Here is a 13,768-nt window from a genome sequence, read left to right on the forward strand (position 1 = left end):
CCATTCTTGATCAACATCTGGAACGTAGGAGGAGTAAAAGAAGATTCTTACTTTCATCTTGTTATTCAAGATGAAGATTATTGTGTCGTGGATAAAGCCACTGCCTTGAAAGCAAGAACGACACAATCTTGGTGCTATATTGCAAGAAACCGGCTGCTCTCAAAGATTCATACAACACCGGGACTCTGATATGCACTTGTCAGAGAACAGATTGGAATCAATCGGAAAATTAGCTAAAAAACAGCAAGGGTAGTAGAAAGCAAAAAAGATATGTGAAGATGAGAAGCTAGGATTTTTCTATGTATACATAAGCTGTTCAAAAGATTTTTTTTTTTTTTTTTTTTTTTTGAAAAAAAAGGAAGAAAAAACATTCTAAAATTAATTCCAATTAACACATTTATTTTGGTAAATAAAAACGTTTAACGGTAATAAAATAGTAATCTTTTTGATAAACTTAAAATGGATAAGTAGTAAAAAGTTATTTCTTTTTCGTGCAAGCATTGTTACCCAAACTCGCCCGTCTGACCAAACAGACGACGGTGATGACGACGCGCGTCTATTGTGAAAGGGTTACACTTCCATCACCACCACATTTTAGAAGCTTCTTTTGCCATGAACCAAAAACCCAGAGTTTATTTTTGTGGCTAAGCTACTCTTCTGGAAAGCTGTTGTCTGATGAAGATGCTTCTTACTATAGAAGGTTGATTGGCTGGTGGCTATACTTACAAATATCTAGACCATATATTTATTTTTCTGTGCACATGTTAAGTCAGTATGTTTTCAAGCCATATTCTGATCATCTTGATGCTACACATTACTTGAGATATCTTAAGGGAATGGTTGGACAAGGTATATTCCTTCGATCAACAAAAAATGTTCAAGTTAAAGCTTTTGTTGATTTGGATTGCGGGTCACATTTGGATACTTGACGTTCAGTCGCCGGATTCTATATATTTTTTAGGGATTCTCTTATTTCATGGAAATCAAAGAAGCAAGCGACTATTTCTAGATCCTCAACTGAAGCAGAGTATCGTGCGTTGATTATGGTTTCTAGTGAGATTTCTTTGATACCACAAACTATATCCTCTTTTTTGTGACAATCAAACTACTATTGTTATTGCATCTAATCCGACTTTTACTGTTATTTCTCATAATTTCTATTGTCGTGTGTGTGCGCACGTGTGAGCTATTTTGTATTTAAGGGATGATAATTCTCAATATTCAAATAAGATGAATTTCATTCCCTTTCAATAAGTAATATCAAAGATTTGAATAATCTCATTTTTATCATGATGAACTAAAATTTAAAAAAAAAAAGATAAAAATGAAATTAATTGTGCAAGATTAGAGTTGTTAAAGAAAATTTGATGGTTTTAATGTTTTGATCATACTTAGCTCAAATTGTACGAGTTATAAACTTATTTCGATTGAGTTGGGTTAAAAGGAAGCTTTTCCAATAAGAAAATTGGCCAAAACCTAAATCTATTAGTAATACATGTACTGTATTATATTTATTAATGATGTATTTTTCACTGATACAAAAACTTTCATGTTTTGAAAATATTAACCATATATTTTAACAATATATAAAAACATATTTGGGAATAATTTTATCATTTTTAAATCACTTTGAAACATATTTTTAATCGTTGAAAACAAATTTTGATGATATGAAAATTACATATATAAAAGTGTAAAATTAAATATTAAATTAATTTTGAGTAATTAAAGACATGTTTCAAGTGAAAATGAACATGACAAAAGTAATTTCAACAATTTTATAATCTCTCAAACATATACTAAAATTGATATAATAATAAAAAAAACTTTATAAAATGAGCATAGTTTAATTGACATAGTATTTGTACTATTAAGAAAAGTTCGATTTCTTAACTCATATATTGTTTATTAGTTTTAGAGGATGTTTTAACATTAATTTAGGTTGAACAATTTTTTTTTTTTCTTTTCCCAAAAGATAGTTGGAAAATTGATAGATATAAAACTTTGTTGGGAATGTTGTCAATTAGCTAATTATCTAAAAGAAAAAAGAGAGGAAAAAGAAGAATTATAATTTTAACAAAAAAATTCCCCTAAAAAGAAATCAGATATAGACAATCCACCAGAAGAGAAAAAGTTAATCCATAATTGTAGCTTTTTTGTGAGTGACATTTTAAAAAGACCCCAAAGCATCCAGTTGTGACACTTTTATTGGTTTTTTTTTTAAAAAATAATTTCTAAAACTATTTAAAGAAAAAAAATTATAATTTTTATCCGTAAATTTTGAATTTAGCTTTTATTTAGTTCCTAGGTTTAAAATGTTATACTTTTATAAACGTGTTTTAATTTGAATTTAATTTTTATTTGGTCAATAAAGTTAAAAAATTTTCATTTTTATTTGTGAATTTTGAATTTAATTTCCAATTGGTCCTTAAGTTTCAAATGTTATATATTTTTACCCTTAACTTTTTACTTCGTATTTGGTGTTAACCTTTAGTTAATTAATCTTAAATAATTATGATGTAAATTTTTTTAATCAATTTTAATAGTGATTGCAAGTTAGTATAATTATTTAAATTTACTATTTTTAAATTAATTAATAGGCATTAATACCAAAAGTTTAAATTGATTATATTTAATGAAAAATCAAGCTTTTAAAAGTATAAATCTTGAAGTCCTAAGTACCATATAGAAACAAACTAAAAAATTAATGGGTAAAAGTATAATATTTTGAAATCTACGAGTCAAATGAAAACTAAACTCAAAACGGAAAAAAAGATGATGTATTTTGTTCTTTATATCTTTTGGTTTTCTCTTTGTTACTGTTCCCTAGGACATAAAATTGTATCCTTACACGTATAAATAAACTTTATTGACACTTAACATAAAATATTATTATTTTAATTTTTTTTTTTTTATCATAAATAAGATGGGTGAATTGGACCTCAAATATTGAGGCCAATGGCAAGGGTGTATTTTTTACTAGTTGAGTCAAGTTTTTGGCACACACTAATATAAAGTTTGGTAGATAAGCTTTGTGCGATATATAAAAATTTGAAAGCAAATCCTTTGGTCATAATTGTATTTTCAATTAGTGTCATTATATACTCATTTCTTGGACATATGGTTAACATTTCTTATTCTATATTTGTGAAGATTTAGTTTTGTTGGTTCTTTCAAATGTTATATATATATATTATTATTGTCAATCTCAACATAGTTTAATTTGAAAATTTGTCAATCTGAACATAGTTTAATTTAAAAATTTGCAATAAACAATTGATTTTATTTTGACCCATTTGAAAGAACAAAGTCAGGAAGCAACAATGCTTTTCTACCTCAAAAACATCACTCTCTCTTTTCTCTCATTCTATGACTAAATTGTACAAGATGAGACACATCAAATAGAATAAGAAAAACACATGATTTAATTCAAACCCAAAATCTATACAATATATAGTTGGTTTTATTTGATTGGTTTCAAAGCTTGTCTCTGAAAACTGTAAAGTTCACTATCAGTGTTACAGTTCCATTGCTCCTTGTTCATCAAGAAACTCGGCTCTCTCGGGATCGTCAATGGTCGGTTCGATCTGCATAACAAATAGTTATAATGTATAACTAATAAGAACGAATCTTGTGGTTATTAATATATTTGTATGTCAATTGAGTTATGCTCACTTTAGCGTATTTATATTATTTTCGGACGTGATAATTTTAAATGAAAAGCTGAGTATTTCTAAAACCAACTTTTGAACTATGTAATAAAATACCATGTAAATAGTCCAAAGTGCTTTAAATGGTCAAAAGCATTTTCTTTGCTATTCCAAAATTCATCTTATCAAAATATCAACGATACTTAAGTGTGGCGTATGCTTCTCACTCATTTTCATGCATCCCCTTCAATCACAAAAAGAAAAGATATAAAAGAACTTTTTCCTGAAAATAGGTTCCACAAAGATGAATGTATGTAGTTCGAAATGCATCTATGTATTTTTAAAAAAAAATTAAAATTTTTAAAATTTTAAACCATTTTTTTTTTTTTTGTACTACCTTTGTGGAAAGTAGGGTCTATCAAAGTAGGGCATGAGTTGAGCTCTTGGAATCATCTCCTTTCTCATCAAACGAACCTCTTCTTCTTCTATCATCTGCTTCACAATATTTTGTTCTTTAGTTATTTGCTGTTCACTATTTTATTGCAAACAAGTTTTGTGTGTAACGCAAAAGATTTGTAAGTTGTAATTGTTACCTTGTGCAACTTTTCTTCCACTTTCTTTTGTAGCTCCATTACATATAACTTGGTTGCTATCTGTTCATTGATCCAAAAAATTAATACGAGATCCAACAAGTGATCATCATTATTAATGAGATAGAAAACGATATACTATATGAATTTGATCACGCATGAAACTCTTCAACATTTTGAGATCATATTAAATTACTATTAAACCTGAAAGCTTTCACGAACAAATAACTATATACTCAACACTAAACTTACCGAGTAGTTAAACATTGCTCGTTTCACTGCTCTTTCTTGGGTATGCAACTTGAAATCTTGTGGCTTCTTGGTGTTTTCTTTCACATGAACAACTTTTTGAGGAGCCTAAAATAAGGAAAACAAACCTCATACTTTTCATTCCACAAACAAAGGCAAAGTACTTTGATTTTCAATGATCCCGAAAACTTACTCGAACTCTCTCCGCTTTCTCCAAAACTCGGTCTCGGACTCCGTCTTTTGTCTAAGAAAAAAAAAGGTTAACAAAGAAAAAAAAGATAAACCAAGAAGAGGTAAGATCAAAATTAGTCTCACAAACCTTGGTCATGAAAGATTTTGGTTGAGACTTGTCCATGAGTGGATGGATGATGAGGAAGTTAAGAGAGAGTCAAATCTTAGGGTGCTACAGCTAAAATGGAAGTAATGGAAGTGAAAATTTATAGTGAAACTGTGGCAAAAATTGGAGGGTTGGTCAGCAAATAATGTGTGTGTGTGAGTGATTTGATTGGTCATTATTGTTGTTGCCACATCACCAGCATGTCCAAAAACTTGCATGCTCTCTTGCACCAAACTTTCTGATCAAATTTCACTCTCCTTCACATAAATTATTACTTTTGCTTATTGATTCTAAGGCATGCTCAAATTTCAGAGTCATGTCCTTTGTTTGGGCTGCTTAAACATTCTTATCACAAAGCCCCTATAATATTGACAAAAAAAAGAGTATGAATTGTACTTTATATATGAAAATTTTGTTTGAGTAAAAAAAGGTTAAGATTGATATGTTATATATGGTATGAAAATTGAACTTGTTATAGATGGTCTACTTCATATGGGTCTTATTTTTGTAAGAACTGTTTTGGGAAGCTTAAATAGTTTTTGGTAGTTTAGTGTGTAACTTGTAGTGATGATACCTTTGCTTTATGCAGAAATAGGACACAAGTAAAATGTGTAATGATTGGTGTTTTATTATTATTTTTTTCTTGGGATGGTAGGTTGGGAAAGAAGGGTTTATGAAGAAGAAAAAGTGAAGGAATATAGCCACTTTAGGTTGCTTTTTGGAATGATTAGGTCTAGTAATGCCCTCAAGCCATGTATCTATTTTGGTTCAATAATACTATTTCTATGCAATGTTTTTTTTTTTTTTTGGTTGTTATTCTTTTACATTAAAGGGTTTGATCTATTGCTCTAATAATATCATAAAAAGAATTAAATAGAGTATAAAGAATGTCTATCAATTAAAATGGTAGAAATACGTAGGTTTGAAGCGGTGTTCTCAAATTTTTGTTGATGAAATTGTTAAAGCTGGTTTCCCTTGTGGATGTGACATTTTTCCTTTCTTGCCATAGATCTGATAATGTTGTCGCTCACAATTGTTTGTAATGGTGATTTTGAGATATATTTTTTTTTCGTTGGAAGTTCCTCGTCTTACTTTGAAGAGGGCGTAGTGGGTTGGGGGTTCAATATGCCAAGTTGGTTTTGCCTTTGGTCTATCGAAGGTCTTTGATGCATCCGTTCTTTCTTCTGTTGGATGAAAAGTTGTTGACCCATCTTAGTGTTTGGGTTGAAGTAACTCTCTAATGATCTAGTAATTAAGTACATGATGCCAACAAAAACTTAGCTCAACTGACATCTGTATGTGTTAATGACCAAAAAGTCTGTACAAATCTCACACATCTATTTATACTAAAAAATGCACATCATATGATAAATATTGAATGAGAATTAACTCCAACTTTTAGTACTAATGTATATAGACATTAGAAAGATAAATTTGTGAATAGAAAATGTTCTGTTAGTTCAACCTTTACGAGAGTGAGAGTGAGAATATCGAACCATCTTTCTTGAAGATGACAATACACGTATTGTCTATCTAATTAAGTTATCTCGAAAATTTTGAATATGCAAACACATTAAACAAATTGCATCAATATGACTTTATTTTTCTAGAATATTATTCGTAGCTAGGTAATATTATAAAATTAAATACAATATTCTTAAAAAACTAATTTAATAAATAACATGAGAACAAAGGCTATTTATTTGAATAATCACGGCAATAAATTTAGCATTAAGAAAAAAGTAACAATAAATATCACTGTAGTAAAAATATGAAAATGTTTAGGCACTGAAGACAAAATCATCTCTACTCAATAAAAAGTGAAAATAAAGTTACAAATTTTAAACTTTAAACAGGTTTACTTAGCCTTCAAATTTCAGTTAATTTCAACATAATTTAATTAATTAATTAATTAACTTGTATTCTCGACCAAAAGGTTGTTTTATTTATTTATTTTTTATATTTCATGCTATTAGTAAGAATTTTAAATGGTATAACATGTATATTGAATAAACATGAGTTGATTTGACATGATGCGGTTGAAAAAATTGACAAAAAATATAAACATACTTTCCTTTTTTACCAAACATTCTCTTTGAAGCAACTAGAGATGTCTAATTTCTCCACGGGAATGGGCCCCACGAATGGGACGAAGATTCCCTGATTAGTGGGAGGGAGTGGGAGAAAAAATTCCCCGTAAGCTAACGGAGACGAGGAATGCATTCCCCGTCCCCACCCCAATTAGGTTCTACATATTTATTTAGTATAGTTATCTAATGTTATGTTATTATTATTATATAAATATTACATTTAAATTTCAAATTTAATTATTTATTGAAAAAATAATGAATATGTTTAAATTGAATATTTAAATTTAGATTATATAGGTGATAATTTTATTGATATTTACTTCTTTCTACTAAAAAAAATAATTAGCTTTTTTAGGCCAAAATTTGAGTAATTTATCTTTAAATTCAAATTGTCAGACAAAACTAACCATAATAAACAATTTAGTGATAAAGTTAATTATTAATTAAAATTTGCTTACATGTGATTTAAATTATTTGACTTTTTACCAAAAAAAAAATAATAGAAAAGAATCCCCACGAGAAACTTGATCCCACAAATTCCAGAGATTCTGCCCTGATCCCCGTGGGAAATTTCACAGGAAACAAAGATGGGGATGGAGAATGGCATTTCCGGCCCTGTCCTGCCTCGTGGATATTCCTAGAAGCAACACAACATGTTTCTTTAATATAGATCGTGTCGCTCTTATTTTGTCCAATTATTAACTTTTTTCTTCTATTTGTCTATCATGTTATATTAACTCAACTAACAATTGTCAATAAACATGTTGTTATATATGTTACAGATAATGGTCCTTCCAAATATCTCCACATTATTATGATATTGTTCGCATTGTTGATACATATTCATACCTTTGTTCTTGATTTCACATATGAAAAAAGATTTCATATCAATAAAGATAATTGTTTAAGGTTAAAAATTTACTTTTGCTCTTTGAATTTTCATGAAAGCAACAATTTAGCCTCTAAACTTTGGTTTGTAACGATTTAGTCCATATACTTTTAATTTTGTAACAATTTAATCACTGAACTAGTATGTAACAATTTAGTCCTTGTACATTCAATATTGTAACAATTTAGTCTCTATCCATGTCAATTTTTAATATTAAATCTCTAAACTTTGTATTTTGTAAAAACATTAAGTCTCTAATTAGTTTAACGGTTTATTTATGCATGAAATCTCATTAAATCTTAACATTAATTTCTATAATAGGGACTAAATCGTTACAAAATTTAAAGTTCAAGGACTAGATTGTTACATACTAAAATTCATGGACTAAATTGTTATAGAATTGAAAATATAGAGACTAAATCGTTACAAATCAAAGCTAGATTAAATGTTACTTATAGGAAAATTTAGAGATTAAAAATAATTCTTAACCTCGTCTTAATTAAGAATATCTATGGTTACAAATTGAAAATATAGGGACTAAATCGTTACAAATCAATGTTACTTATAGAAAAGTTTAGAAATTAAAAATAATTCTTAACCTCGTCTTAATTAAGAATATCCAGGTCGGAGGAGGGGCATCGTACCCCTCAAATGGTTGAGTTTAAATATATGTATATTTTGTTGATTAACAAAAATCATATATACACGCACATAGTTTTAGTTTCCAATTTTTTAGTTTACAATCAATTTGAAAGGCCTATTTCCATTTCTAATTTTTTCAATATATATATTATATATTATTTTAATATTTAGTACAAATAAGTTTTAATAAATTATTTAAGGAAAATTAATTGTATGCAAAAACTTAGATATATCTATAAAAATGGTAACTATATCTAATTAAGTTTCATTCTTTACTTATATTAGAGTTTATTAAGATGTAAATTGAGTGATCAAATCTCTAACCTCAAAGTCTATAGTACCAATTAAATTCTTAAGCTATGTTCATTTTTTCTTGTATTTGATATTAGGGAAAATAATCATTTTAGTCCATAAATTTTGAAAAAAAAAGTATTTTTGATTTATGAGTTTTCAAAATATTCTATATATATTTAATCCCCAAGTTTTTAAGACTATGTTTAACAAGTCCCTTAAGTAATTTTTTTATTATTTTAGATAGTTTTATGACGTTTTGAATTAGAAATATAAATTTAAGAAATAATTTTATAGACAAAAGATATATTTTTTAAAAAATTAATTTTCTAATTTAAAATAAAATAAAAATTAATGCATAACCTTTTAAACCTTGTCTTAAAAACTTAGAAACTAATTATATTTATAAAATTTAGGGATCAAGTGCACCTATTCTAAAAAATTTGAGAACTAAAAAGATACATTTTGAAAACATAGGGGCCAAACACACATATTTTTCAAAATTCAAAGACTAAATGAGTATTTTTTTTCCTTAATATTACTTAATCTTGATATTCTATATTTAATGTATTTAAAACTACATTAAAATGAAGATTAAATTGCAAGTTTAGTATCTAAAATTTTAAAATTTTATCTAATAAAGTCACCTAAAAATGTTTAATAGATCTATAAATTTTCAATTTTGTATCTATTATAGGCCACAAATATATTAAAAAATTTTAAAAGTTAACTATTTTATTAGACAAAAAATCTAATTCAGTATTTAATTAAATTTTCAATTTGTGGCTAATAGATACGTAAATTTTAAAATGATGTCTCCCTATTATACACAATTTTGTGCCCTCCTGGCATGAAGTTCTAAATTTGCAATTGATCATCACTTATATTTTATAGATCCCTCATTTTTCTAGCTAATGTAAAACATTATTTGCACTCCTAAACAATTAGGACAACAATATCAAAAATCAAAATTTTATTAGTTCAAAATTCAGAAATATATGTAAATTTTTTTGAAGTCTAGAGACTAAAGTTATTATTTAAACCAATTTTTAGATGCTGAGTTGAGTTATGAAGTCTAGAACTAATATGGTGAAGTTAAGAAGTATATGTTCCGGATGTAGAATTGTAAGATAAAATTACTCGATAAATATATAAAATAGAGAAATATGGAAGATGAAATTCCTCGATAAATATGCAAACTTATAAATATCATCGAAATTAAATTATTTAATACCAACTTTAAAGACGTACGTGGGGTTGTTAATTGAAAAGCAAGTGCGTTGTGACTATGGAAAGGGACTGATTACAAAACAAAAACACAATCAAAATGAAAGGGCCATTCATATTACAAACACAATCCAAGGTTGTTAACAACCACACACTCAATTATTTCTTCGTAAACCCGTTATCCACCAAATTTCTCTTTTTCCTTTTTATTTTTCTTATTTTTGGAAAAGAGTAATTAAATAATAATAATAATAATAATAATAATAACAACAACAAGAGTCCCACGATGGCGAATATATATAGTGAATTTTGAAGACTAAAAGAAAGTAAAAATTGGAAATATGGAGGAAAGAAGAAAAGGAAAAAAAAAAAAAATTGAGACATTGCATATAATTCATTAAAGTGGAAAAAAAAAAGAAAAGAAAAAGAAAAAGAATTTGTTTGGAGGAATTGCACTATTGAAGGTAAGCAAGAAGTCATGGAATTAGTTAGGTGTTTGATTGGAAAAATTGAACCAACTCCTTATTGTTAAATATCCCTCACAACTTCATTTTTAAGTTTCTATTCAAAAGCATTAATCACCAAAAGACACTAAAAAAGATTTAAAAGAAAATATTTACTTTATTCTTCATTGAGAACGATGCAAAAACCACCTCAAATTTATAGATATACAATAACAAGAGCATAGCCAAATTGGAGTAACTACGTGATTCTCTACTTCAAAATATAGAAAGGAAAAACTAATTCCTATATCTTGTGGCAATGTGTTTTTCAAATTTTCTCATTTAGTCACTTGATATTCAAAACACTCTTCGTAAGTCAAGAGATAAAACTTTAATAAATAAGAACTCATTACTCACTCAACATTGAGATTGAATTTATTGCACATGATCCTTCCCTACGACATTTTATTCGACACATGCGTGGACATACATGTGGGCTGACGATAACATAACAAAATAAAGCGAATAATCGAAGTTGAAGGATCCCAATCATATAATCGGTATCTCCACAATGAATGAGCTACATTTACCAATTTATAATCTTTTTACCCAACAGGTCATATCAAATACCAATAATATTACAAGATCAGACACATAACTTTATCCGAAGCTATAGACTTCTAGTGGTTTTTAATATATTTTTCTTATAAATATTAGACATGCATGGTATTGGTAACTTTAAAGAAATAACAGATACAATAGCTAACGAAAAAGGTTATAAAAGACTTTTATAGTTTTTTTCGAAGATCCTGACAACCCATGTTATTAAAAGTCTGAAATTTTTTATAGTATTTTTGTAGAATAGTCTGGATGCTATAATAAAGTATAAATGTATAGTTTATTTACTTTGCTATTAGCGTCTTTTATTAAATCTATAGTATGTTTATATAGCTAAAATAATATGTTATAACTTATAATAGCATTTTTAAACACTATAATATAGTATTAATAGCTTTAATCTTATGCTATAGTAAGGATATTTAGTCTTTTCTAATAGTTATAATTACTATAATAGTCTTTTGGTAGCATTTTTTTTTTGCACTAAATAAATTTTGTTATAACTTTGCTCATGGTTATAAAAGGTACAATTTTTTTGTCAACAAGAACATTTGTATATCATTCTTCATATTTATGTTAAAAGAAAACATGTAACTCGAGCTCTATCCATACATACTAAATACTTCATAACACATTAAATATCATGATTTTCATTCATAATTGAAATTTTATAAATCTATTCACATAACAAAAATAATAATGTAATCATTTTCTAAAACAAAGTATACAAATGATACAAAATAAAGTAATGTATCTTTCATGTTTATTTTTGCAAGTAAATAAAATATTTTGTAAGTCTTCTCTTTGTTCACTTGTAATTTATAAGATTCTCTTGATCTTCCAATAGACATTTTTTTTAAGGTTGATTTGTACCTTTTGATGGACACCTATTACACAAAAAAACATAGGCACATATTAAATAAAGAAACATAACAAAAGAACAAATTACATAGTTGAACATCTCAGACTTATAAACCCAACACATCTTTTTAACAACTAAAACTCCAACAAAATATGAATGTTAAAATGCTCATAATAATTTTTCCACAAAACACATGCGTCATCACTCCAAGCATATTGTAATACTTCTAATCAAGTATGCCATCACTCATTTAACAATCTCATACAGTTTTATTATCTATACAGTAACAACTTAAATCAATTATTACCGATAAAATCTTAAGCACAAGGCCAAATCTAAGGCCAATAACAAGGACATCATCAGTCACAATCACAACTATAAGTTGCAACAAATTTATAAGGTGAAGGAAGCTTACAATGTTTTGATGGAATCAAAAGAAGGATCTTGAGGTCTTGATCTCGGAAGAAAAATCTTAAGTTATTTCCTATCCAAAAGTTAAAACAAAGAGATACCAATCCCCACCCAAAAAAATCAAGTTTAATTTCTTAATTACCTACTATCTTGAGGGCACAAACTTGCAAATAGAGAAGTTTAATTTCTTAATTACCTACTATCTTGGTTGGAGCCTCCTGAGAATGATCATCTACAAACCAACATAACTAAGTACTTCTCAACATCAATAAAAAAATAAAAAATAAAAAATAAAAATAAAAATAAAAATTACACAAATAAAACTAAAACAATCAACATTCATTCAAGAAAATGATTATAAAAAAAACAACCAAAGACAACGAGTTAATGATGTAGTTTGGCCGCAATCAAGATATTCATTATCTATGGATCACAAAACTCTAGCTTGCTGAAAATTTCAAAACATACAAGCATTTTCGCCATTTTTGCCAAACGTTGTTGTTAACTCTTGTTCAATAAATCTAAAATTAGCTCAAAATTGCAAATAGAGAAGTTTCAAAGGTTAATGTCTAACAACAACACTTGAAATTGTTAGACATATTTAAATAATAATGTGTTTAATTAAAGTATAGTCTATGTATGTGAATTAATAATTGGTTATTTTATTAGATTGGGCCCTATTATGTGATCTAATTAATTAAGCCCCTAGATTCCTCTAATTGAGTATGGACTTGGGTAGAAGCACATTCCTAGTATATAAAGAGACCTTAGGGCTATGGTCCCCAATATACCAAAACAATAAGCACTTAGTCTTTCTTGAGTCCCATCTAGAGAGAGATCTCACTAAGGGCATTCGAAATTTTGGTTGAGGAAGTCATCCATCATCATCTTGAAGCTATCATCAATTTTGCAATGGAATCCAGTATGTTATTCTTGACAATTTGACATGAATGATCCTAGGGTTTATCTATTCAATATAGGTATAAAGAATTTATTCTAACAAGTGGTATCAGAGCATGAATTTCATGTTGGATTGTTAGTTCATGCATTTTCCATTGACATTGTTGATTAAATTTTGGTTTCGGTAAAGATTTTAAAGAATTTTTTTTTAAAAAATGGTTGGTTTACTATAGCAGCGTTGTAAACTCATCGACGGTAGGATGAAAATCTCGGCCGTCATTTTTTTTCTTTGGTAATATGTGTTCTTGCAACCCGTATTCTTGTCTGTGGCATTTGGCATACCCATCACCGATTATGAATGATGTGCTAGTTGTGGATTAAAGTGATTTTTTTTTTGGTTGATTATTTTGATTGAATGTGGTTTCCTAAAGTTTTTTTTTAAGAAAAAAAAAAAAAAAACCTTAGTTCTATTATTGTCAAAATTAAGGATGTTCAGTTCAACATTCTTGACAAAAGTCCACCAATGTGATGAAATCCAGTGGAAAAAAGTTAAAGACCGATCGAAGGAG

The 13,768-nt window shown here is 27.7% G+C and overlaps 1 protein-coding gene across 1 annotated transcript; it reads right to left on the minus strand.

The window, feature by feature from the left end:
- Positions 1-3,249: 3,249 nt before the first annotated feature.
- Positions 3,250-4,931, minus strand: LOC150029997 (microtubule-destabilizing protein 60-like). The gene is made up of 6 exons (XM_090310175.1): positions 4,809-4,931; positions 4,683-4,733; positions 4,493-4,597; positions 4,244-4,303; positions 4,048-4,142; positions 3,250-3,587 (listed from the first exon to the last, which is right to left on the minus strand). The coding sequence occupies exons 1-6, from the start codon at positions 4,842-4,844 to the stop codon at positions 3,464-3,466; spliced, it is 471 nt and encodes a 156-aa protein (XP_090166301.1). The 5' UTR covers positions 4,845-4,931; the 3' UTR covers positions 3,250-3,463.
- Positions 4,932-13,768: the final 8,837 nt, after the last annotated feature.

Source organism: Benincasa hispida, unplaced genomic scaffold (genome assembly GCF_027475165.1).
Source record: "Benincasa hispida cultivar pf3 unplaced genomic scaffold, pf3_genome.v1.1 HicScf710, whole genome shotgun sequence".
Taxonomy (NCBI): domain Eukaryota; kingdom Viridiplantae; phylum Streptophyta; class Magnoliopsida; order Cucurbitales; family Cucurbitaceae; genus Benincasa; species Benincasa hispida.